Raw genomic sequence first — 24,690 nt, forward strand, 5'->3', positions numbered from 1 at the left:
CTATGAATAATTTTTCATGATTTGCTCTTTGTGTCATAACTATCACTTCAATTTTTGTTACATAAACCTGATAGAACTGAAATGATTCTTTAGAAAATGGCATGCAAGTGTTTGTCACTCTTCATATTCCAATTATACTACCATTTACTGACAGAAAGTATTTTTGTTTTATAAACTTTTCTCTCTCATACCAGTTACTAACAGCTAAAAGGTTGAGACCTACAGTTTAGTCTTGGTTGCACTAACAACATGTGTCACTCTGACAAGTCACAATCTATCTGTGCCTATCTGTGTGTTAGTTGCTCAGTCATGTCCAACCCTTTGCAATCCCATGGACTATATAGCCCGTCAGGCTTCTCTGTCCATGGAATTCTCCAGGCAAGAATGAATACTTGAGTGGGTTGCCACTTCCTTCTCCAGGGGTTCTTCCTGACCCGGGGACTGAATCCCAGTTTCCTGCATTAGCAAGCATATTTTTTACTGTCTAAAACACCAGGGAAGCCTATGCCCATCTTCAAAACAAAAGTATAGTATACATAAATGTACAACACATATACAAGTCAATACATATTTACTAAGGCTGCATTTTGGAGAAGGCAATGGCAACCTACTCCACTACTCTTGCCTGGAAAATCCCATGGATGGAGGAGCCTGGAAGGCTGCAGTCCATGGGGTCACTAAGAGCTGGACACAATTGAGAGACTTCACTTTCACTTTTCACTTTCATGCATTGGAGAAGGAAATGGCAACCCACTCCAGCGTTCTTGTCTGGAGAATCCTAGGGACAGGGGGAGCCTGGTGGGCTGCCATCTATGGGGTCGCACAGAGTCGGACACAACTGATGTGACTTAGCAGCAGCAGTAGCAGCATACTACTAGTATATTGTATTGTGAATATAATGATGACTGAAAAATACAGTCTGTCTCTAGTGGAACATTTACCTAGTATTTATCTAGGAGAGGGAAAAATTAGAAATGAGAAGGTTCTAAAAATATATCATGTTATAGATGCTACCATTGCATGCTGTTGCTGTTTGGTTGCTAAGTCATGTCTGACTCTTTGTGACCCCATGGACTACAGTCCACCAAACTTCTTTGTCCATGGAATTTCCCCATCAAGAATACTGGAGTGGGTTGTCATTTTCTTCTCCAGGGTATCTTTCTGACCCAGAGATTGAATCCATGCCTCCTGCTTGGCAGGCTGGTTCTTTATCACTGAACCACTCATCATCGCATACTACGTGTTAAAGATTTTGCCATACATTATTTAGTTTATTCTCACCACAAGCAACCAAGGTTGGTATGATTTTCACATAACACTTAATTAACTGAAGGGCTAAGTCACTACTTCAGTCCGAAGTCTGAGTTCTTTAGCATCCCAGTAATGTCAACTGGCCTACTTGCTTGAACCTAAACTACTGGTTCCTTTAACAAAACTTCACTGGGTAACGTAGTTCTTAAATGAAATATGTAGTGATTATAAATTTTCAAAGAGGTTAGGAAACAATTCCCATAGTCATCAATACTTTTTGTTGAATTCAGCAATATTTTTACAGTTATTGAATCAAACTGTGTAGCATTTGCTATTTGAAGTATTTAAACATAATTTCATATTATAGTATGTAAAATTAAGACTTTAATTTAAAATGTGCTTAAACATTTTAATTTTAGTTTAAAATATTATTAAGCCTGCAAAAATATGTGAATGTTTCAGAGAACTTAGAAAACCACTATGTTTATTATGTTGGTTAGAGTTAAGCACTTGGGAGCTTATGGATCAAGCATCTGAAGAACTATTTAAAAGAAAATCAAATAAGATTTAACATATAAATGACATTAAATTGTTTAAAGGTAACTGAAGTACAAATGAAACTAATAAAATTTAGTCTGTTCAGCTTAAATGAACTTTATCAAACTCTTCTATCAGTATAAATAATACTCATCCTTGAAAACCAAGTAAATTAACACCTATGTAAATCATTCCAAGTAAAGTAATCTCACTCCTCTTTGAAAAAAGTAACCCTCAGTGCACTTATTAAATTCCCTCTTGATTTATTCTGGTTATTTACATTCACCTCTTATCTCCCACCCAATAAAATGCACCTTCTCTGAAGGCTGGTTCTAAGACTTCCTCATTATTACTACCTTTACAGAGTCTGCTATATTACAGACCTAATATGTAGTAAATATCTAAAAAATGAATATTCCATTCCAATAAAAGAATAATTACAAAAATTATTGTTCTATGTAGTTATAAGTTTATATGTTCCATTCACAGAAATTGACAAATTTTCAACCTGAGAACTATTCAAGTTGAGAGAAAAACATCCCAGAGCTTTAAAATCATGTAAGTCATTTTTTAAAAACCAAACACACAATGGAGCTTCACAATAGTGAGGCAAAAATCAAACAAAACCTCTTCTGAATGTAATAAAACTCTTCATTCTTATAAGAATTTCAATATAGGCAACACCTAATATGACTTAATCTATTGCCTTGAAGTTAGTAAATGTTTTAAAATTGGTACTAATATATTTTTTAAAACAATCAAATTTTCCTCTCCCTGTGAACCACTGTTCCAAAATAATCAATGGGACCTACTGCCAAATATAAGTCATTCTAAATATATACATTAATTTATTCAACAAATATCTACCAAATGCCTAATTACTATCAATGCCTTACATAAATAAAAATCAAACCACACACATTCTAGCGAGCGGACACAGAAAACAAGTATACAGTGTATGAGATGATGAAAGATAATCCAGAAAAAAATGATCCATAAAGGGGAGATAAAAGACACTAGGGTAAATAAAGCATAGGAGAGAGGATACAACAGAAGACCCAAAAGTGATAAAGGAGCTAATCATACAGAAGTCTGGGAAAGAGCAAACTAGTCTCAGAGAATAGTTTAAGTACAAAGGCTCTGAGACATAATATCATCCTCTCTTCCATATTTTCCACTAACCCAACATATCAAAACAAGTACTGGTTAACCATATCTGTATATATTAGCTTGGTACAGCAAAGATACTGATATTTCAAGTAGCACTGGCAATAAAGACAAAATAATAAAGAGCAGTGGGTTATAAACAATGCAGAAGAATATGAAAAACATGGTGCTCAGTGGATTCTGAATTAAGCTTGTGGTAAAACCAATGTGTTTAGAAATATTCACCAACAGTTCTTTCTGCACAGTAAGCAAGTAGCACACTTTCCTTAATCTGAAAAAGTAAAATTTAAAATGACTATGTACTAATTTCAAGAACTTCAGTGGCTTAAGAAATTTACTTCAAAACTAAAAAAATATCACTTTACGGCATATTTTAGGCCTCTTTTCACTATTCAAATAATATTGGAAAGCCCTACTTTTTGTTCTCATTTTATGATGCAAATACATGAAAGCTTCATTTTGACACCACTGGTCACCACTGAAACAAATTTAGTGACAGAATATAGACTAATCAGGTACTTTGTAAAACAGTCTAGTAGTTTCTTAAAAGTTTGACACAGAGTTACCATATAACCCAGCAATTTTAATCTTACATACTAAAGAAAAATGAAAAGACATGTCCAGACAAAAATAAATACACAAATGTTCATAACATCAGTATTTATAATGGCTTCAAAGTTAAAATAACCTAAATGGATAAACAAACTATAATATACATACAATAGAATATTATTCAGCAATAAGAAAAAGAAGTACTGACATACACAACAATATGGGTAACTCTTGAAAACCTGCTAAATGGAAGACACAAAGGATCATATATTTTATCATTCCATTTACATGAAATGTCCAGAATAGGCAAATCTATATAGACAGAAAATAGATTAGCAGTTGCTTAAGGATAAAAGGAGTTGGAAGGAAATAAACATAACCACTAATGGGTACAGAGTGTCTTCCTCAAATGACAAAAATGTACTAAAATTAACTGTGGTGACTGCACAACCCTGTGAATATACCAAAAACTATTAATTGTACAACTTAAATACATGGATTGCATGATATATGAACTGTATCTTGATAAAAATGCTATATATAGCAGATTTAAGTCATATAATTTTTCAATAGAAAAATATTTAAAAGATAAACTAGTTACCTGAGATCTTCTGAATACTTCTTAAAGATACAAAACCTTTTACTTGGACGATTACTATGAAAGCTAAGAGACAAAATAGATTTTATTAATTTTACTATATGGTAAGTCATTAATTTATAGCTATACATCAAGTCTATACTTAAATTTCTAGTTTTGAATAAAATATCATGATATAAATAATCCTGTTTAATTCAGTATTTTAACATAAATTTATCTATTTTCCAGTGAAATGTATTTTACTAAGCATATTCTCATTTGATCAGTACCACACTTTCACATACTCGAGTATAAGAAAAAAGTCACATGAAATTCTTTTTTTGAACTGTTAAAAGAGTTGAAAACAATTTAAAATTCTTGCTGATAACATTTTTGCCCATAACATGAACAATTGCCAATAATAATCATTTAGAAAAATCTTCGTCTAACTTAACATGTTTGTGTTAAGGGGGAGGGGAGAGGAAGGGGAGGAAGAGGAGAAGAATCCATGTTTGAGGAAGGGGAGAAGAATCCAAATGATCTTAGAAGTAATAGTACTTACAAGGCCACTGTTTACCATTTGTAAAATCAAGCATTTAGAGAGCTCTTTGCAATTACCAGTAGACTTAAAACAAATTAAACAGAACTTTTGAGCTAAAACGATGCCCCCTCTAAGCACAGAATAGAAAACCCCTAACCAAGCTTTGCAGCCAATAGTAACAGCTTTCTTTTATATATACTCTTTTAAATCTGATAAGGAAAGTCTTTCTATACTAGAAAACCAGGATTAGCTTAGCACAGTACCACTTAGCACATATAAAAATGTAGTCATAGACTAATAACATCAATATCATCTAGGAGCTTATTTAGAAATGCAAAGTCTATGCCCCACACACACCTACTGAATTAATCTCTGGCAGCGAGGTCCAGGAAGCTGTTTTAACAAGCTTTTTCAGTAATTCTTATGCAAGCTGAAATTTGAAAAGCAGGAGCTTGCAATAATGATAGATCTAAAGTAGCCAACACGCCAGGTCAATTCTCAGTCTCAGATAGAAATAATCATCACAAGCAGAGCATGTATGTATTGGAAAAGAAATACTCTGACAGTTTTAATCCCTAGAAAACATCCTCAGAAGATTTCTAAGTCATTTCCTCAATCGGGGGATAATTACTACCATAGAATTTATAAATTCAATGTAATATGACAAAAATAATTGAATAATTTTTTAGGAAGAGATCATCAAGGAGGCTGGGAAACACTGAAATTATACGCAAAAAAGTGTTCATACAACTGCTATTTTCTCAGAGGAGTGTCCAAGATTTTATCTGATTACCAGAGAAGGTGAACCAAGTAAATTAAATTTTAAAATGAGATTTTAAAGTAACTTTTAAAAGCTCTTTCTTCCTTCTCCTCAAACAGATTGCTTTCTTTATCTGGTAAGAGGAGAGGAAAAAATTACATTTTAGGGTATTTTGATGGCTTCCATTTCTAACTTACACCTTATTAAAATGTTGGTACTTTAAAAATTTTCATTGTCTGAATTCAGTTTTAAGTTCCCAATCTATAAAAATGAATTATACTCTCTATATTTATTACATAAATTCCATTCTTCTAGTTTTGTGTATTATAGGAATGGAAAAATGAATCTGTAGCTCATAAATATAGAGGGGAAAAAACTACCTTTCTTCTAGACCTGCGTGAAGTTAATAACAATATGTAAATAATCTAAGAAAGGGGAAAAAAAGTTAAGATTTTTATTATAATACAGTAAAATATAACATTTAAATCTAGGTTTTGAAAATTCACCACCTGTTTATATTTATATAATTATCAAAACTCATTAAGCTGTTCTCTAAAAATAGGTGAATTTTCTTGTATATAAATTAAACCTCAATAAGACTAGATGGGGAAAAAAACTCCCTTTGTCCATCTTTTCTTAACAATCTTGATTTGGTATAAGTAAAAACTTTACTTCCAAAGAAATACAAAAGGGATCAGTTTCCTAAATATCCAACAATACTGACAGTATGCCTACTATTTAAAACATTGGACTAGAAGTTAATGATACAATAAGAAAGGCAGGTTGTCTGCCTTAGAATTCATGTTCCAGGGTTAGCAGGGGAAGGTAGTCAAAAAGCAGCTGTCTCAGAAGAAATGCCTAATAAATATCAGCTCAACAAGTGAGTACATATGCATAAATATATAATTACCATAAGATAAACATCAACAGCGATACATATAGTTTTGTGGTTGCATGAGGGAAAGCTGAAGGTAAATGGAGAAGTCAGCTAACAGTCAGGATTATATTTCAGTTAGGAAGGTCTCTATACTGACTTACTCCAGGAAAAGCAAATAAGAGTTGAAAGCACTGGAAAAGTAGTTAGGAATTAGATATTAAAAGGTCTCATATTCTCCAGAAAATCTGAACTTCATCCTATTAATATTAGGTAGGTGAAGGATTTCAGGCCAAAAAATGACCTGACCAGATGTTAGTAACAAAAGAAAGGAAAAAATGGAAAAGGGGCCAAGTGGTGGATTGTGGACAGGAGACCATTTATGAAGTAATCACAATAATCTATCTGTTCTTCTAATGACTATTATTTCATGCCAATAAATAAATCTATAAAAAATATATAATGAACTAAAGCATAGCTTATAAAAATTAATTCAGTAATCTTATTTACTGTATAGGAACAAATTGTTATACCAGCTTTCTTTTTCCTTGGAAAATTTTTAAATCATCCTTCAAATAGTAAGTGAAATGTCACTTATATAATACTTTCTTATTTCTTGTTTAAAGACTTCATCCTTACCTTCTCTGGGCTCACACAGTCATTTATTTATCACATTAAGCTAGGTAAATATATCTCTCCTACTAAATTGTAAAAATTAAAGGCAAGAGCTTTATCTACAATACCTAGTAATGCCAATGTAGAAATAATACCTATAATTACTTGAATATCTCCTAAGTGCAAATGATTTTATTAAACATTTTAAGTACCTTTCCCCAATAATGATAATAACGTTTTCTTCAAGAAAAGAAAAATGGGAATCAGTTAAATAACTTGCCCAAAGTGACACATGTAATAAATGGTGAGTTCTGTTTTCAAATCCAGATTTGTCATATTTTTCACCACCAGTTTACCATACTTCTTAGTAAATACTAAGTAAACTCTGCCAGAAAAAAATATTAAGTACTTGTCTGTGACCTTAATTCTATTACATGTAGAGAAAAAGCCTTCTTTCTTATACATAATGTTGAAGAATAGCAGTATCACACAGCAATTCATTTTTTTCAAATGACTTCTACTGCCACCTAAAAGCTATTAGCAAATAAGGTGCAATAAACAATCAAACCTAAATAATGCTACTTCAAAAAAATCATTGAAAATTAAAGTTTAATGATGCTCTTCTTTGTAAGAGTCTTATTTCAAAGATGTTTCAACTGTGTAAGATTTTTTTAATATACTCTTGAGAGTTTATTAGAGCCTTTTTTGTAATTACACCGACTCTCACTTGCTGTCTGTAATGTGCTAGGTGACATGGTAAACATAAAGAGCTACTTCTTAAGGAGATAACAGTGGTATTACACAACTAAACATAATAAAGGGAGATAGGCTAATTGGGAATGTTTTGGAATAGAATGCATTTGGAGGTTTTATAAGACAAACAAGAAGCCTATGATAAATGGGAGAGGGAGGAATAGAATGACTCTTGGCCTAAGAAAACATAAAATATTTTCTGACTTGATCCCCTACAAACTAAATGCAGAATTAAAGCTGCACTGGGGCAGCAAAGTATTGGCCAAAGAACAAAAGACTTTCCACACAGAAATATTCTCAACAAAGGATGCCAGGGCCTGGTTTAGAGGAAATGGATTATAGGTGCAGTCCACTGCAGCAGGTGGGAGGCAGAGAGGTAGAAAGCAGAAGGTGGTATCTCAGGAAGCCGTGATGCACAGTGGCAGATCAAGAGAACTACACAAGTTTAAGAAACTTGGAACAGTGCATTTTTTTTTCCAGCTGTATTCCACATCCACGCAAATGATGCCCTGAGAGAGTGTCTGGACAGCAGTCATGTCAATTCTGGAAAGATGAGAATGCTTGGTTTATTTATGTTCTTTCTAGATGCTAATGAGTCAAAGTTAAAAAAAAAAACAATAAAAATAATTAGAAATATAGAGTTACATCTTAGGAAAAATAAGGACTGAAACTGGAAGATTTAAAGTTGAAAGGTAAAAGTGACAGTGATTACGTTACCAAGAAAGGAAATGTAAAGAGGCAAGAAGAGATGAAGGAAGAAAAGGCAATGAAACAGGAGTAGGCAAAAAGGAAGAAGAAAAATAGTGTTAATAATTAAGCAGAAGCTGAAGAGAATAGTTTCAAAAGTGAGTGACAACAATGACTCTAAAGAACTCATAGAGTGATAACAGTGAAAAAAATGAATACAGAGGTAAGTACTTGACAGATAATCTTTAAAGGGGCAGTGTTAGGTGAAGATGATACTCAAAAGGTGAAGAAATGAATCATGAAAATGCTAGTAACAAATACTTTTTACAAATGTTCATGGTAATAAGTCAAGAATTAAGGAAGGTAAGCAGTACAGACGAATATCCCTCATCTTAAAAAAATACTTGAAATCATTTGCAAGCAAAAGGAACCTGACAGATAAGAGATGAAGTTGTAAATTAACTGCAAGAAGCTGTGAAAGAACTAGAGGAGATAAGGGGCAGGGTTAACTGCGAAGTGGAACATGTGTGATTTCTGAGATCAATGCTTGGATGAAGGCAACAGGAAAAATACTTGAGACTGAAAGGATTAATTAAAAGGATGGACTCCAACTGAGTAATTACAGTAGGCCAGGGTGACAACTAAGAGAATTTAAAATAAAGCATTAATAAGATACTACCTTGCTGCAAGGAGATCCAACCAGTCCATTCTAAAGGAGATCAGCCCTGGGTGTTCTTTGGAAGGACTGATGCTAAAGCTGAAACTCCAATACTTTGGCCACCTGATGCGAAGAGTTGACTCATTGGAAAAGACTCTGATGCTGGGAGAGATTGAGGGCAGGAGGAGAAGGGGACGACAGGGGATGAGATGGCTGGATGGCATCACTGACTCGATGAACATGAGTTTGAGTGAACTCCGGGAGTTGGTGATAGACAGGGAGGCCTGGCGTGCTGCAATTCATGGGGTCGCAAGGAGTCAGACACGACTGAGCAACTGAACTGAACTGAAGATACTACAGATAAGAATAAAAGAGTATACTTCTTATTTTTAAAAATAAAAAGACAGGTCCTAATTCAAGTTAAAGACAGAGTTGATCTGAATCAAGCACTATTTGGTAGTTTAGAATTGAGCATAAAGTTCAGTAGAAGATGATGTTCAAGTCTTTGGCCTTTAAGCCAGGTAAGCAAGACTAAATGTGTAAAAGATTCCAGAACAAAAACAAAGCAACTGTCAAAACAGACGACCCTGAGGGTAAGGATGACTATAAAGTTAGATGAGTGCTACTGGTCCAGAAAAAGGACTTCAAAGCCCAGAAAATCATGGGGAAATGGGAATTCAAAAGAAATGAACCATATATAAGATTAAAATAGTATGGTGGTAAGAAAGGGAGCACAACAACTTTAAAGTTGATATAAAACACTGGCAATGAAGAAAGAAGTCAGGGACCATGGAGTCAGGCTAGTTATCAAGGGAGTTAAAAAACTGTGAGAGAGGGGCTAAAGCCACCAAGAAACATGGAAGAGGCCTTTTAAAGGAGCAGTTGATTATGACCTGAAAGTAACACAAAGGTCATATTGTGATGTGTATAAAAATCACTTTTGTTAGTTATACTCTAAATCTAACTTTTGGGGACAAAAAAAATAAATAAATAAAGCAAAACTTCACTGTGAATAATCAACCTAACTGGTTTATATTGGAACAATTTTTGACTATTTTTTAAAAAATAAAAATCCATCCTGAAGGATACCTCAACTAATATGATACCAATGAAGATAACACAGGCTGTGAAAGTTTTCTCTGCATGGAATAAATACTCAAGTTATCTAAACTGAATGAATTAATGAAAAATAATTCCAACAGTGGCAGTAATGAAATAGTCTCTCATCTCACTGAATGAATGCAAGGATGGATGGTCTGATGGATGGATGGACAGACAGACAGAATGGATTATAAAGAAAAACAGAGACAGAAAGAGAAACAAGATCCAATAAAATATCTAAGATCACTGAAAATCCTGGAATCACAAAGTGACTGCTTTGAAGAAAACAACACTCGTGAGATTACATGTATGCTTCATGAGGAAGTGAAAAGTGAAACTGTTAGTCACTCAGTTGTGTCCAACTCTTTATTCTTTACCATGTGACATTACTTTTCCGTCTTTGGAAGTAACTGCATTTGAAAGTTCTATAGGATAAAAAATTCCTATAGGAAAACTATATTCCCTAACAAATCTATCTTAATTTCATTAGTCTAACTGTTCTTACAATTCAAGTTTCCAGGAATTTTATGAATTACTATGTTGAAAAATAGTACCAAGAATCATCTTAGAAGTTCTCTAATTGTTTCTCAAAGAGCAAAACTGACTTATACTAGGGCAACTGTTTTCAAGAACAAACTTGCTACACTGTAATTTTAATTGGCAATTATAGATGTTTAACTCATCTTACCTCATCATATGATTCACATAGGATTTGCTACAGCTAGTGTTGTATCTGCAAAAACTACAGTGGACATATGTAGGAAAGTGGTTTGCAAAATCTTTTATTTCAGAATAACACTCAATGCACTTGTGAACTCCCCGACGATACCTTATAGAGATACAAAGAAAATGATAAAAATATATTTTAAAACAAAAATAATAAAGGAGAGCCTTATTAACAGTCTGTTAATTAATGTTAAGGTCTTTACAACTTCAAACAGGGATTAATAATTTGAAAAATCTGCTATAGAATAACAGCTAGAATAAGTGTATAAACAATTTAATATCAGCTAGTGTTTCTTACTAGAATAAAAGGGATTAAATTAACCATTCAAAGATCACAAGATATAAGCACAACACAAAATCCCAGTGTTTTATGTTGAATGAACATTAAAAATATTATATTTTTATATAGTAAAAAATACTATAATTTTTTATAATATAAAAAATAGTAATTCAAGTACTGTTCAATAGTTATAAAAACATTTTTTATTATTTGTTGGCATTAAGTGACAGCGTATAAATGTACAAGAGAGTTGTGTAATAGGGTAAATTTATATTAAATAAAACTTTTATCATGTTCATGTTCAGTTACTAATTAAGATAAATTAGTATTGGGTATTAAGAATAAAAGTTTACCTTAAATTCCTCAATGCTGTATTGACTTTACTTTTTTTATTGCTACTAGCCAATGTGCTTTGTTTCTTTTGCAGATTAGATATTTTTGATTTGTATTTAGGTTTATTTCCATTAGGCTTACTTGCATTAGGTTTACTTGCAATGGATTTAGTTATATTAGGTTTAGCTGTGTTGGATTTTGTGGGACTTTTAGCAGTTATATTTTTAGTCCTTGGAGGTGAGAGCTGCAGGGTAGAAGTGCTTGCACTAATGGAAGGTGTGGTTGAAGATCCTGATTGAAGAGGTCCAACCGAAGCTCGAATAGTAACCTGCAAAAATGAAGATAATATCTGCTTTAGAAAGTTAATCATTACCTTACTGTTAAAATATCACTGCATAACAAAAAGTTAAACATCAAGTATTTGGAAAGGGCAAGTATAAACTATAACTGGATAAGTCTTTCATTTATTTTAAATGTTCATACCAATTAAATGAAATTAAACTTGATATTTACTCACTTGTAATCTTACATTTTTGTACTGATATCAGTTATATGTTAAGTTATTAATGGATAATTAGCAGTTAAAGCAAATTATATGAATATTAAAAGAGTACATTCCCTAGCTATTTCTATGCTCTGATTTAACTTTAGAAATTCACAAGCACAAAGGTCAAAACTTAAATCTCAAAACCTAGCAATGACTGCATCACCCTTCAACAACTGTAAAACAAGCAAATCTACACTAAACATGATTTCTTCTTTTCAGGGGCTCATTGGGCAGGATATATGTTTACAAAGATTATGAGAGGGGTTATATAAATTCATTACATGGTATGGAGAGTTTAATAATACTGAGAATTTCCTTAAAGGGAGCTAATACAAGACTTATCATTAGGTATTCGGAAATTATATTTGCTGGTAGACAATGGAAAACACAACTGCCTACCAACACTAACCATTTGACTATACATACCGGATGTATTTGAGAAACAGCTTATGAGGAAATATAATGAAAAATATGTGCTTTGGCATCATACAAAGGCACTGGAATAGGAATGAAAGACTTGAGGTTAAAGCTAAGACTATTTCTTCCTAGCCATGTGACCTTGATTAAGTTACTTACCCTCTCTAAGCTTCTTTATCTATAAGGGACAATATCTGCCTTGTCTACTTCACTGGATTACTGCATGGATTAAATAACAGAATATATGAAAAAGTATACCAAAAGCCTAATGCTAAGGTGCTATAAAACATTTAGTATCATTATTATTATTATTATTATTATTATTATTAAGGGAAAATATGAGAGAGGACTGCACTGCTTACATTAGTGCTTTGCATGTCTAGTCCCAGCATGGAATGAATGGACTGCAGGGAAGGATGCTGGATAGCTTCTCTTGCTCTAGGTCTTCAGAGCATGGCTTTATATTGTTATAGTTAATTCAAATAACAGACATACCCACATTCAAAGGTAAGTACCCAAAGCCAAATATAAATGTTTTGGGGATTATTTCACTTTGGATTATCCATGCCTCTGTTTCCCTCCACTGGAGCAAATATTCAAGAGCTGACTGTATATAAAGAAGTCAGAGAAAACAGAGGTATATAAGGCAAAAAGGGAAAAGTAAATTACAATCATCAGTATGCAGTCAGACATGTGTTGGTTCACTTAAAACATAATGCTATCCAGCAACAGAACTTGCGTCTCTAAGAGTAGACTCAGTAATACCTTCAATAAACACCTGAGAACCTACAGCATTCAACAGGCACTATACCAGATGCTGAGGATACAAAGATAAAAAAAAACATGATTCCTAACCTCAAGCATCTTACAGTTCAACAGATAAAAATAACAAATACACTGCCAACAGGAATAGCTCAAAAATAGCCTATGTAACACTGATATAAGCCACTGCCTCCAGAATAGTTAATCTAGTTACACTTTTTACAAAGGAATACCACTCTAGACTTGCAAACACTATTGACCAAAAAGCAATGGTTAGGCGTTTTCCCCCTAAACATAGGAACAGTGAAATTTAAAATTAAAGTCTTAATTAAATCACAAATCATTTTTAAAGTATTATATACAACAAATAAAACCAGGCAGGAGTTAATGTCTATTATCATACAAAATGTTAAAATACAACATATTTGAACTCACTTTTGTTCCAGGAGGCAATCCTTCTAGTTGTTTAGGTTTTATAAACGTCCGATGATGCTGAGTCTTGTGATCCATTTTCTCTTTGCATGTTAAAAATTGCAGTCTGCATTTTGTACAACGATGTATTCCCTTTTTCTGTTTAGGAACCAAAAAGAGGGGAGAAAAATAGTTTCTACAACCACAAATCCTGCATCCTGAAGCCACTTTAATTTTAATGATACTAAATGATTTTAAAACTAGTATTTTACATCTCCTATCACAAATAATAGCAAAATGTTACTTTTTTTTAATTATTAGCATTTAGTTTTCAAAAACACTTGTTTCTATACAGAAATTGAACATGAAAGGTGCCATCGATAGATTCTAATGAAAATTTCTTAATAGTGCTATGAAAGCTCTTCTGGTTATAATTTTAAAGTACTTAGACACACGATACTGTGAAAATGAGCTACATGTATTTTTATCCCATAAAAGAATTAATTATTTTCAATTTTTGCTATTTCCAGTTCATTGGCAAGATGGAAAAATTAAGTTCAAATATCTAACTACATATTTCAAAGAAACCTGTTAGAACAATGGTTGTATAAAGCAGTGCTGTCTAATAAAACTTTCTTCAATGATGAAACGTAATTGAGCTGCACTGTTCAAAACAGTAGCAACTAGACATATGTGGTTATTGAGCACTTGAAATGTGCCAAGTGCAACTGAGCAACCAAATTTTAAATAATTTAAGTTTAAACAGCTACATATGGCTAGAGGCTACAGCACTGAATAGTGTGGATATAGAGGCATAAATCAAAACAACTATTCCCAATCTACTTACTGATTGAGACCCCTTGACTGAATACCTCCTCAAACTTAATCCTATTATTTTTCCACAGATAGGAAACAGGACCCAAGAAAAATCTAAATCCCTTCCCCATAGCTATTCAGTGACAAGGCCAGACACCTGATCCAATGTTCTTTCTACTACACAATATCAATTACAATCTTTACCTTTATGCTCTCATTAATTTAAAAAGTATATATGTGTGTGTATATACATATAAACTGAAGCAACATATAAACCCAGAAGAATGGTTTCTCTTAAGTTATGATCTGCCAGATACATCACTACTTCCATTTACACAATCAATCATCTACAAAATTCAAACAGATAATACATTGAGAAGACCTAGCACAGTACTGGCACACATCAGATATTTCATAAAATTCTTTACAAAGTTCAAAGCAATATATAAATGTGTTTGCATTACTATTTTAGGTACAAATTAAGACTATTTTAGAAATGTGATACATTAGATTATATTGGAGATACGGGCAATTTTAATTCACTCATATACACTGAAAGAGGAGGAAGAGAAAGAGAAAACTTGGGCAAGAAACAGATACCAAGTTACAATGACAGAAAAAAGTTCTCCAGAATTCAGTACTCAGAAATCTTTTCTCTATCTATAATCACTCCTTAGGTTATCTCTTCATTTCATGGCTTTAAATATCTTGTATCCAACTGCCTACTCGACATCACTGTGTGTGGGTGTGTGCTAAGTTGCTTCAGTTACATCTGACTCTTTGTGACCCCATGGACTGTAGGCTTCTCTGTCCATGGGGATTCTCCAGGCAAGAATACTGGAGTGGGTTGCCATGTCATGTAGAGAGGATCTCAACAAAGCGATCGAACCCAGGTCTCACATCTCTCCTGCACTGGCAGCCAGGTTCTTTACCACTAGTGGCACCTGGAAAGTCCACTTGACATCACTACTTGTATGCATTTTAAACCAACATGCACAAAACAGAATTCCAGATTTCTTCACTCCCTTCCTGCCCCCCAAAATACATCTACTCCTCAATCTTAGATGAAAATTTCATTCTTGCAGCTGCTTAGGACAAAAAACTTGGTCACTCTCTCTCACACCCCATATCCAACCCATTAGTAAAACCTGTCAGCTCTACCTTCAAAAACTGTCATAGTATTTCCACTTATTACCTCCAACCACCACTACCATACTTATCCGAAACACCCATCTTGACTAATAATAACCTCCTTTGTTCTCCCTTTCATGTTCTTTCTTCCCTACGGTCTATTCTCCTCCCAGCAGTCAATGATCTTAAAACATGGCAGATCGTTCACCTGCTAAAAATGTTGACAGTTTTCCAAAGTCCTGATTCTGATTTATAAGGTTCTATAATGAATTGGCCTGCATTCTATTGCTACAACCTTATTTCCTACTACTTTCCCTCTTATTACTTTACCACTCTGCTCTAGCCACAACTGAGGGTGAGAACTCAATAAGATAATACATGTAAAGTACCTGTTACTGGTAGAAGGTAAATGACTGCATAGATGTTAACTGAATACTTTAACTGTTTTCATTAAAGATCTAATGAACATATTAACACATACAAAATCACTTTCATTATTTCTTAAAAGTCATAAAAACTGGATTGTTAGCTCTAAAATCACCCAAGACGTAATAATACTTTGTCTTAAACAGAAGTTACAACCAAAGTCATCTAAAACAATAAAATTAGCCACAGAGTCAACAATTCTCATTATTTCATATTGGACTAATTGCTCAGCTATAATTTCCCAATCTTTCGTAAATAATCACACAAATTATAAATATCTTGAAGGATGCCTGATGATCCTTCTTATTAATAGATTTTCACCCTCCTAACTTCTGGCTGTCTAATTCCAAGGCTCTCAAAATAAACAAAAAAGGAGAACTGTACACTCATGGCAAGTGATGACATAAAACGTAGGGTAGAAAAACTGATTACAAATCACACAGTTCACATGGTCAGCCCACATACCTCTTTTATAATTACTCTTCTTCCCTATCCTTAATATTAATCTCACTCTGGAGCTTAATAAAACATAAAGGAAAATGATATTAAAAGCCCCATAATGAAATAAAACTGTTTTATATTTCATTCTCCCTTTCAAAATTAAAGGCCAAAGATGAAATATAGAGTGCCAACAATAGCATTTCTCAAATTCTGTTCTTCAAAAAATGTTAATAAATACTGTGCAAATAAAGGGTTCAATGGCCAAATAAATCTGGGGAATACAAACTATATCCTTGTTTAGAGATATACAATGTCCATTAGCATATTAAAATTTCTGAGGAGTCCTATTTTAAAAAATAACGATATAATTTTGTAAATCTGTGCTTCACCAAATTTATTTACCAGTAGCAATTGGATGGGGACATCTATGAACATCTGATGGAACACTGCTGGGGAAACACAAAATAGAGAGATCCTGCCAGAACTTCTCAAAGATAGGTAGCATCCCAGTCACAGCAAAGTTCAGTTCAGTTCAGTCACTAAGTCGTGTCCAACTCTTTGAGACTCCGTGGACTACAGCACACCAGACCTACCTGTCCATCACCAACTCCAGGAGCATACTCAAACTCATGTCCACTGAGTCAGTGATGCCATCCAACCATCTCATCCTCTGTTGTCCCCTTCTCCTTCTGCCTTCAATCTTTCCCAGAATCAAGCTCTTTTCAAATGGGTTAGCTCTTCACATCTGGTGGCCAAATTATTGGGAGTTTCAGCTTCAACATCAGTCCTTCCAATGAATATTCGGGACTGATTTCCTTTAGGATGGATTGGTTGGATCTCCTTGCAGTCCAAGGGACTCTCGGGTCTTCTCCAACACCACAGTTCAAAAGCATCAATTCTTTGGTGCTCAACTCTCTTCATAGTCCAACTCTCATATCCATACATGACTATCGGAAAAACAATAGCCTTGACTAGATGGACGACTTAGCAGCAGCAGCAGCAGCAGATGGACCTTTATTGGCAAAGTAATGTTTCTGCTTTTAAACATGCTGTCTAGTTTGGTCATAACTTTTCTTCCAAGGAGCGTCTTTTAATTTCATGGCTGCAGTCACCATTTGCAGTGATTTTGGAGCCCCCCAAAAATGAAGTCTGCCACTATTTCCACTGTTTCCCCATCTGTTTGCCATGAAGTGATGAGAACAGATGCCAGGATCTTCCTTTTCTAAATGTTGAGCTTTAAGCCAACTTTTACACTCTCCTCTTTCACTTTCATCAAGAGGCTCTTTAGTTCTTCTTTGCTTTCTGCCGTAAGGGTGGTGGCATCTGCATATCTGAGGTTACTGATAATTTTTCCTGGCAATCTTGATTCCAGCTTGTGTTTCATTCAGCCCAGCATTTCTCATGATGTACTCTGCATAGAAGTTAAATAAACAGGGTGACAATATATACCTTGACGTACTCCTTTTCTTATTTGGAACCAGTCTGTTGTTCCATGTCCAATTCTCACTGTTGCTTCCTGACCTGCATACAGATTTCTCAAGACACAGGTCAGGTGGTCTGGTAGTCCCATCTCTTTCAGAATTTTCCCCAGTTTGTGGTGATCCACACAAGTCAAAGGCTTTGTCATAGTCAATAAAGGAGAAATAGATGTTTTTCTGGAACTCTCTTGCCTTTTCGATGATCCAACAGATGTTGGCAATTTGATCTCTGGTTCTTCTACCTTTTCAAAAACCAGCTTGAACATCTGGAAGTTCATGGTTCATGTATTGCTGAAGCCTGGTTTGGAGAATTTTTTTTTTATATATAAATTTATTTTAATTGGGGAATTTTGAGCATTACTTTACTAGCGTGTGAGAGGAGTACAATTGTGTGGCAGTTTGAGCATTCTCTGGCATTGCCTTTCTTTGGGATTGGAATGAAAACTGACCTTTTCCAGTCCTGTAGCCACTGCTGCCTTTTTCAAATTTGCTGGCATACTGAGTGCAGCACTTTCACAGCATCATCTTTTAGGATTTGAAATAGCTCAACTGGAACTCCATCACCTCTAACTAGCTTTGTTTATAGTGATAAGGCCCACCTGACTTCACATTCCAGGATGTCTAGTTCTAGGTGAGTGATCACACCATCGTGATTATCTGGGTTGTTAAGATCTTTTTTGTACAGTTCTTCTCTGTGTTCTTGCCACCTCTTCTTAATATCGTCTGCTTCTGTTAAGTCCATACCATTTCTGTCCTTTAGTTAGCCCATCATTGCATGAAATGTCCCCTTGGTATCTCTAATTTTCTTGAAGAGATCTCTAGTCTTTCCCATTCTGTTGTTTTCCTCTATTTCTTTGCACTGATCACTGAGGAAGGCTTTCTTATCTCTCCTTGCTATTCTTTGGAACTCTACATGCAAAAGGGTATATCTTTCCTTTTCTCCTTTGCTTTTCGCTTCTCTTTTTTACACAGCTATTTGCAAGGCCTCCTCAGACAGACATTTCTTTTTCTTGGGAATGGTCTTGATTCCTGTCTCCTGTACAATGTCATGAACCTCCATCCATAGTTCATCAGGCACTCTATCAGATCTAGTCCCTTAAATCTATTTCTTACTTCCACTGTATAGTCGGAAGGGATTTGATTTAGGTCATATCTGAATGGTCCAGTGGTTTTCCGTATTTTCAATTTAAGTCTGAATTTGGCAATGAACGGAGTTCATGATCTTAGCCATAGTCAGCTCTCAGTCTTGTTTTTGCTGACTGTATAGAGCTTCTCCACCTCTGGCTGCAAAGAATATAATCAGTCTGATCTCAGTGTTGGCCATTTGGTGATGTCCATGTGTAGAGTCTTCTCTTGTGTTGTTGGAAAAGGGTGTTTGCAATGATCAGTGCGTTCTCTTGGCAAAACTGTATTAGCTTTAGCCCTGCTTCATTCTGTTCTCCAAGGCCAAATTTTTCTGTTACTCTAGGTGTTTCTTGACTTCCTACTTTTGCATTCCAGTCCCCTATAATGAAAAGTACATCTTTTTGGGGTGTTAGTTCTAGAAGGTCTTGTAGGTCTTCGTAGAAACTGTTCAACTTCAGCTTCTTTAGCATTACTGGTTGGGGCATAGACTTGGATTACCTTGATATTGAATGGTTTGCCTTGGAAACAAACAGAGATCATTTTGTCGTTTTTGAGATTACATCCAAGTACTGCATTTTGGACTCTTTTGTTGATTATGATGGCTACTCCATTTCTTCTAAGGGATTCTTGCCCACAGTCGTAGATATAATGGTCATTTGAATTAAATTCACCCATTCCAGTCCATTTTAGTTCTCTGATTCCTAAAATGTCAACGTTCACTCTTGTCACCTCCTGTTTGACCACTTCCAATTCGCCTTGATTTATGGACTGAACATTCCAGGTTCCTATGCAATATTGCTCTTTACATCATTGGACCTTGCTTCCATCACCAGTCATCTATAACTGCGTGCTGTTTTTGCTCTGGCTCCGTCTCTTCATTCTTTCTGGAGTTATTTCTCCACTGATCTCCAGTAGCATATTAGGCAGTTCATCTTTCAGTGTCCTATCTTTTTGACTTTTCATACTGTTCATGGGGTTCTAAAGGCAAGAATACTTTGTGGCAAGTGGTTTGCCATTCCCTTCTCCAGTGGACCACACTTTGTCAGAACACACGTGATGACATTTTGTCAGTCACAGCACAGGTGATCCCAAATTTATTAGGAAATTCTACTTTTATGACCTTTTCCAATGAAAAACCACAAGACAATTTCATGATTATCTAATGACTAGAATGGAAAGCAAGGTGACCACCAATGCTGAAAAAATTGACATGCCAGTTTAATCAGTAACAAGAAAACGCACTGAGCTAATCTGTGAGGTGGCAAAAGTTGGTAACATGATCAGATTCAATAAATCCACTGACTTCTGGTTTTGGCAAAGGCACTGTTAGTGTTCTTTCAAGTATTTAAGAACAGGTGCAGTGTTGCATTAAACTTTTCAGCCCAAACAAAAGATGACTTAATTGCTTCAGAAAAAGAACCAGAAAGCATAATATCAGAATTCAAGACACAGGTATAAGCACTAATACTGGGTCCCCAAAATTACATAGTAGAGCTAAATATAGTTCTCTGTCAGAGTTCATATATCAGCAGTAAGTGTCACTACTATTTTCTGGGCAGCTATAAAAGACCATTCCTGGTCAATGATGCCAAAATGTCTTCTTATAATATGGGGGTGAAAAGTGGAAATACAGTTTGAAGAGAAAGAAGAAAACATGATTATGAGCCATCAACCTTTTCTTTATCAGTTCAAACTCATCTTTTCCCCTGCTCCTGATAATTACCTTCCCCAGTCCTACTCTTAGCCTCTGAAATAGCCATTCTTTTGGATATTCCTCCACTCATCTTCTCTTTTTTCCTTCAATTCAAGATTTCCTAGTATTCCTAACTATCTTTCAGAATTATCATGTATGAACCATAGTATCACCAGAAAGGAAGCAAGGAAAAGAAGTGGGAGTTTCACCAGTAACTTAGCATAAATTGTAACTTAATCATGTCATTTAGAACAATGCTGCTTCCCTTGCAGAACAAATCTAAACAATGTTCTAAGTCATAATCTATCTTTTCTCTAAAATAACATAAATGAATAAGAACTGGCAGATCTCACCTGATGCTTCATATAATGATGCATATAGGGTGTTGCAATTTTAATAACTTTGAGACAAAATGGACATAGCAAGTTCTTGGTGTTTTCATGAGATGTTCTAAAATGAGTTTCTACATCAGAAAATGATGATGATCTATAATTGCAAACCTACAAAAAAAATATCTGGTTTAGTTTGAAAATTTATAATGATATCCAATTTCAATGTAACAGTGATAGGTAACTTATTCAGAAGAACACTATGTACTATTAATTCAGTCTAATGCCTACATAACCTAGAATCCTATTAATAAAAACATCAAAAGATAATCTTTGAAACAGAAGAGTTAGTTTTCAAAGCTTAAGGATACTTCTCAAAATATAACTAGATTCTCTTTTTTTATCAGATTTTTTATCACCCCCAATCTTGACTTTAATTATCAAACTCTGACACCTCTGGTCCTATAAAGTTCCTTCTCATTGCTACATAAAACAGCATCTTTCCTTAGATTATGAATGGTCTCCAGGCTATGGAATGACAGTTTATTTTTACCTTACTTTCCCATTTCTCCAAATTCTGGAAAAGAACTTGTCCCAAAGCATTTGGTATGGTCCTCTGAATTAAAAGCATTTCATATTTCCCTTTGTATGCCTATATTCTTCCCTGTAGGTTAAGATAAGTCTATGTTTGTCTTTCCGCCACAGGGCTTTTTCTTTGTCTAATATAGGAGTGTGCAAACAATGGCCTATGGGTCAATTCCAACTCTCTGCTAACCCCACACAACAATATATGAGTTATGCCAACAGACTTTCTACCAATAAGTTATTTATAAAATAGATTTTAATTTTAGCAACTAATTTTATCAAAATGGTTAGAAAAATAAAAGAATATATATCATAACACAAGGAAATTATATAAAGTTCAAACTTCAGTGTCCATAAATAAAGTTTTATTGAAACACCGTCACATCCATTCATTTATTTATTGTCTATGACTGCCTCTGTGCTACAATGGCAGAGTTGATTTGTTCCAACAGAAACCTATGATCATCAAAACCTGAATATTTATTATCTTGCCCTTTATACAAAAAATTTGCTGATGCCTGGCCTGAAAGTAAAAGTCAGTCATGTCCAACTCTTTGCAACCCCGTGGGCTGTAGCCCGCCAGGCTCCTCTGTCCATGGAATTCTCCAGGCAAGAATACTAGAGTAGGTAGCCAGTCCCTTCTCCAGGGGATTTTCCCAACCAAGGGATCAAACCCAGGTCTCTTGCATTACAGGCAGATTCTTTATGATCTGAGCTATCAGAGAAGCCTGGCTTAATAGGTTTAAATCTTGTAACCAAAACAAATAACAAACCAACCAAACATGACATATACAATAAAATATGTATATACCTGGCAAATATATGGCATTTCACCAGGTTTATGATTGTCCTTCATATGTTGTAAAAGGATATGCTCTGTTTCAAATGACAATTCACATATTTTGCAAATGGCTAAAAGTGGGGGGAAAAAAGACATTATACCATTTTAAGATATATATACATACACATAACTATTCAATCTATATTGTACACCTGAAACTAATACAATGTTAAATGCCAATTACACTTTAGTTTTTAAAAAACATCCTCTCAAGGCAAAGAAACAAAATCAGATATATACATTTACAATTCATTTTGTAATAATAGTAATAGTAGTAGTAACAATAATAATAACAGTATAATATAGTATAAATAGTATAACAGTTTAATAATAATAGTAGTAGTAGTAATATTGGCAGTGGTGGTGATGGTGTACAGTTCCATAGTTGTTTACTGTGGCCAAGCACAGTTCTAAGGACTTGACTAACTCACTCAATTCCCATCAAAACATTATGAAGCAGATATTTCTATCATCGCCATTATTCAAATATTAAGTGACCTGCTAGAGATCACATTAGGATCACATATTACAAGGCAGAGCTTGGATCTGAACCCAAGCTGTTTTGATCCAAAGCATTTGATTTTAACTAACACTGTATTTACTTTTCTTACTCAAGTTTAAAAGAAGGGCATTGATTTCACTTTGAAAACTATGATCTGAGCCTTCTAATTTAGTCCTCCACATGTAATGCACAAGTTATTTACCATAATGAATTATTAAGATGGAATTTCAGTAACCAATTTTATTAAAAAGACTGTATAAGTTAAAAATTAACTTTTTCAACTTTACTCTCAAATCCCAAAGTTGTTTTTTTATTCTTCTTTTTCTACCACACTTGTTCAGAGTTCAGTAACAAACTTTTTTCAGAGTTTATATTGTTAAAAATCAACAAATATGCAATACTTAAATGAAACTGTAACTTACTAGAAAATTCATGGGGTGTGTGTGTACTTTCAATGTGACACTGCAGCTGAAATGGTGTGGGAAACTGACGGTAGCAGTGCTGGCAGGTGGTGTGGTTTTCCCAGCTTTCACTGCTCTGCTTCTCAAGTTCCAAATGATGTTTCATGTGGTTCATAAACCTATCAATGATTGTCAACAGGTGCAAAAATTCAGATTTAAGAACAAAAATCTCACAAGTACTTGAATCTAAATCTTAAAATTATAAATTAATGAAAATAAAATTTCAAAAGCCTTAAAGTCCTCTAGAAGAGTGTGCACTTTATATAATCACTTTCATTAAGTAGCTAAGTAAACACATTTTCATGTTTGTTTTAAAATAGTTATTAGCATTAATTTGAAATATCACAAATTTGTTATTGTAATCATTTCAGATTATTAAAATTTTTTAAATATAAAACAGCAGATTTCTTCTCCATATAAGAAATACTACTTACATTTTCAAATAAAATACTGAAAGGAAGGAAACTCTGCCACTAAAATCAGCTAGAATCATGAGAGAAATCTTTTAAGGCTCTGAAAATATACAATAGATTCCAGCTGCTTAAAAGACAAATTACTGGCATTTTTACTTGTGTCTTGGTTTTTAAATGCATGTAACAGCAATTTTAATGCCTACAATTACAAGAACCTTTTGTTTTATTTAATGATACTGGTTTACTGTTACCGAAGACTTCACTTTAACTTGCAGACTGCGCCCTTTGTAGGCAAAGTCCATTTTTCAGTTTTACATTCTGCTATTTCAGCTTCCCTAAAAGGCTTCTTATGAGCAGGAACTATGACCTTCAACAGCAGAGAGTACAATATAAATGGGAATACCTATTTAAAAGAGCTTACTGAAGCTTTCTGGTGAATTTGAAAGTAAAGTTATTCAATCAAAATAACAATTTTTAGACTGGGTCAACTATTAACTATTACTCACTTTGAGACACTAAAGGAAATAACGTTGAAACTAAGTGATAATATTATCCATCTGGATAGCAATCATCATAAATGTTACAGCATTTTTTTTTCACATCTCACATAACACTACTCTTTAGTACAGGTTATGGTATACTTTGCAATATCTTTTAGTATTCCTTTGGTTTTAACACCAGCTCTACAAACACCTATTGTAAATCCTAGTCTTGGCTAAATATTTACATATAGAGAAAATGTCATAAGCCATTAACCTCTCAGCTTACAATTTTCAAAATTAAAGTGTATCTATATAAAATAATCTCTTAATGAGCATGCTTTCTCTCAACTAACATGAGCCCCCATCAGGATCTCATACTACTTAAACATACTACTTAAACCAACAAATGGAAACAAGG

General features: G+C 34.2%; 1 protein-coding gene across 8 annotated transcripts in view; it reads right to left on the reverse strand.

Annotated features, from left to right (window-relative positions):
- Positions 1 to 24,690, reverse strand: part of ZNF280D (zinc finger protein 280D) — a 128,045-nt gene that overhangs the window by 37,031 nt on the left and 66,324 nt on the right. For all 8 annotated transcript variants that reach the window (XM_018054249.1, XM_018054251.1, XM_018054253.1 and 5 more), the window contains 7 exons: positions 23,339 to 23,496; positions 22,385 to 22,485; positions 21,013 to 21,159; positions 13,574 to 13,708; positions 11,433 to 11,740; positions 10,762 to 10,902; positions 4,109 to 4,171 (listed from right to left, as the gene is read on the reverse strand). In XM_018054249.1, coding sequence (XP_017909738.1) covers positions 4,109 to 4,171; positions 10,762 to 10,902; positions 11,433 to 11,740; positions 13,574 to 13,708; positions 21,013 to 21,159; positions 22,385 to 22,485; positions 23,339 to 23,496 — 1,053 coding nt within the window. The remainder of the gene's footprint in view (positions 1 to 4,108; positions 4,172 to 10,761; positions 10,903 to 11,432; positions 11,741 to 13,573; positions 13,709 to 21,012; positions 21,160 to 22,384; positions 22,486 to 23,338; positions 23,497 to 24,690) is intronic.

The sequence above is a fragment of the Capra hircus genome, chromosome 10 (genome assembly GCF_001704415.2).
Source record: "Capra hircus breed San Clemente chromosome 10, ASM170441v1, whole genome shotgun sequence".
Taxonomy (NCBI): domain Eukaryota; kingdom Metazoa; phylum Chordata; class Mammalia; order Artiodactyla; family Bovidae; genus Capra; species Capra hircus.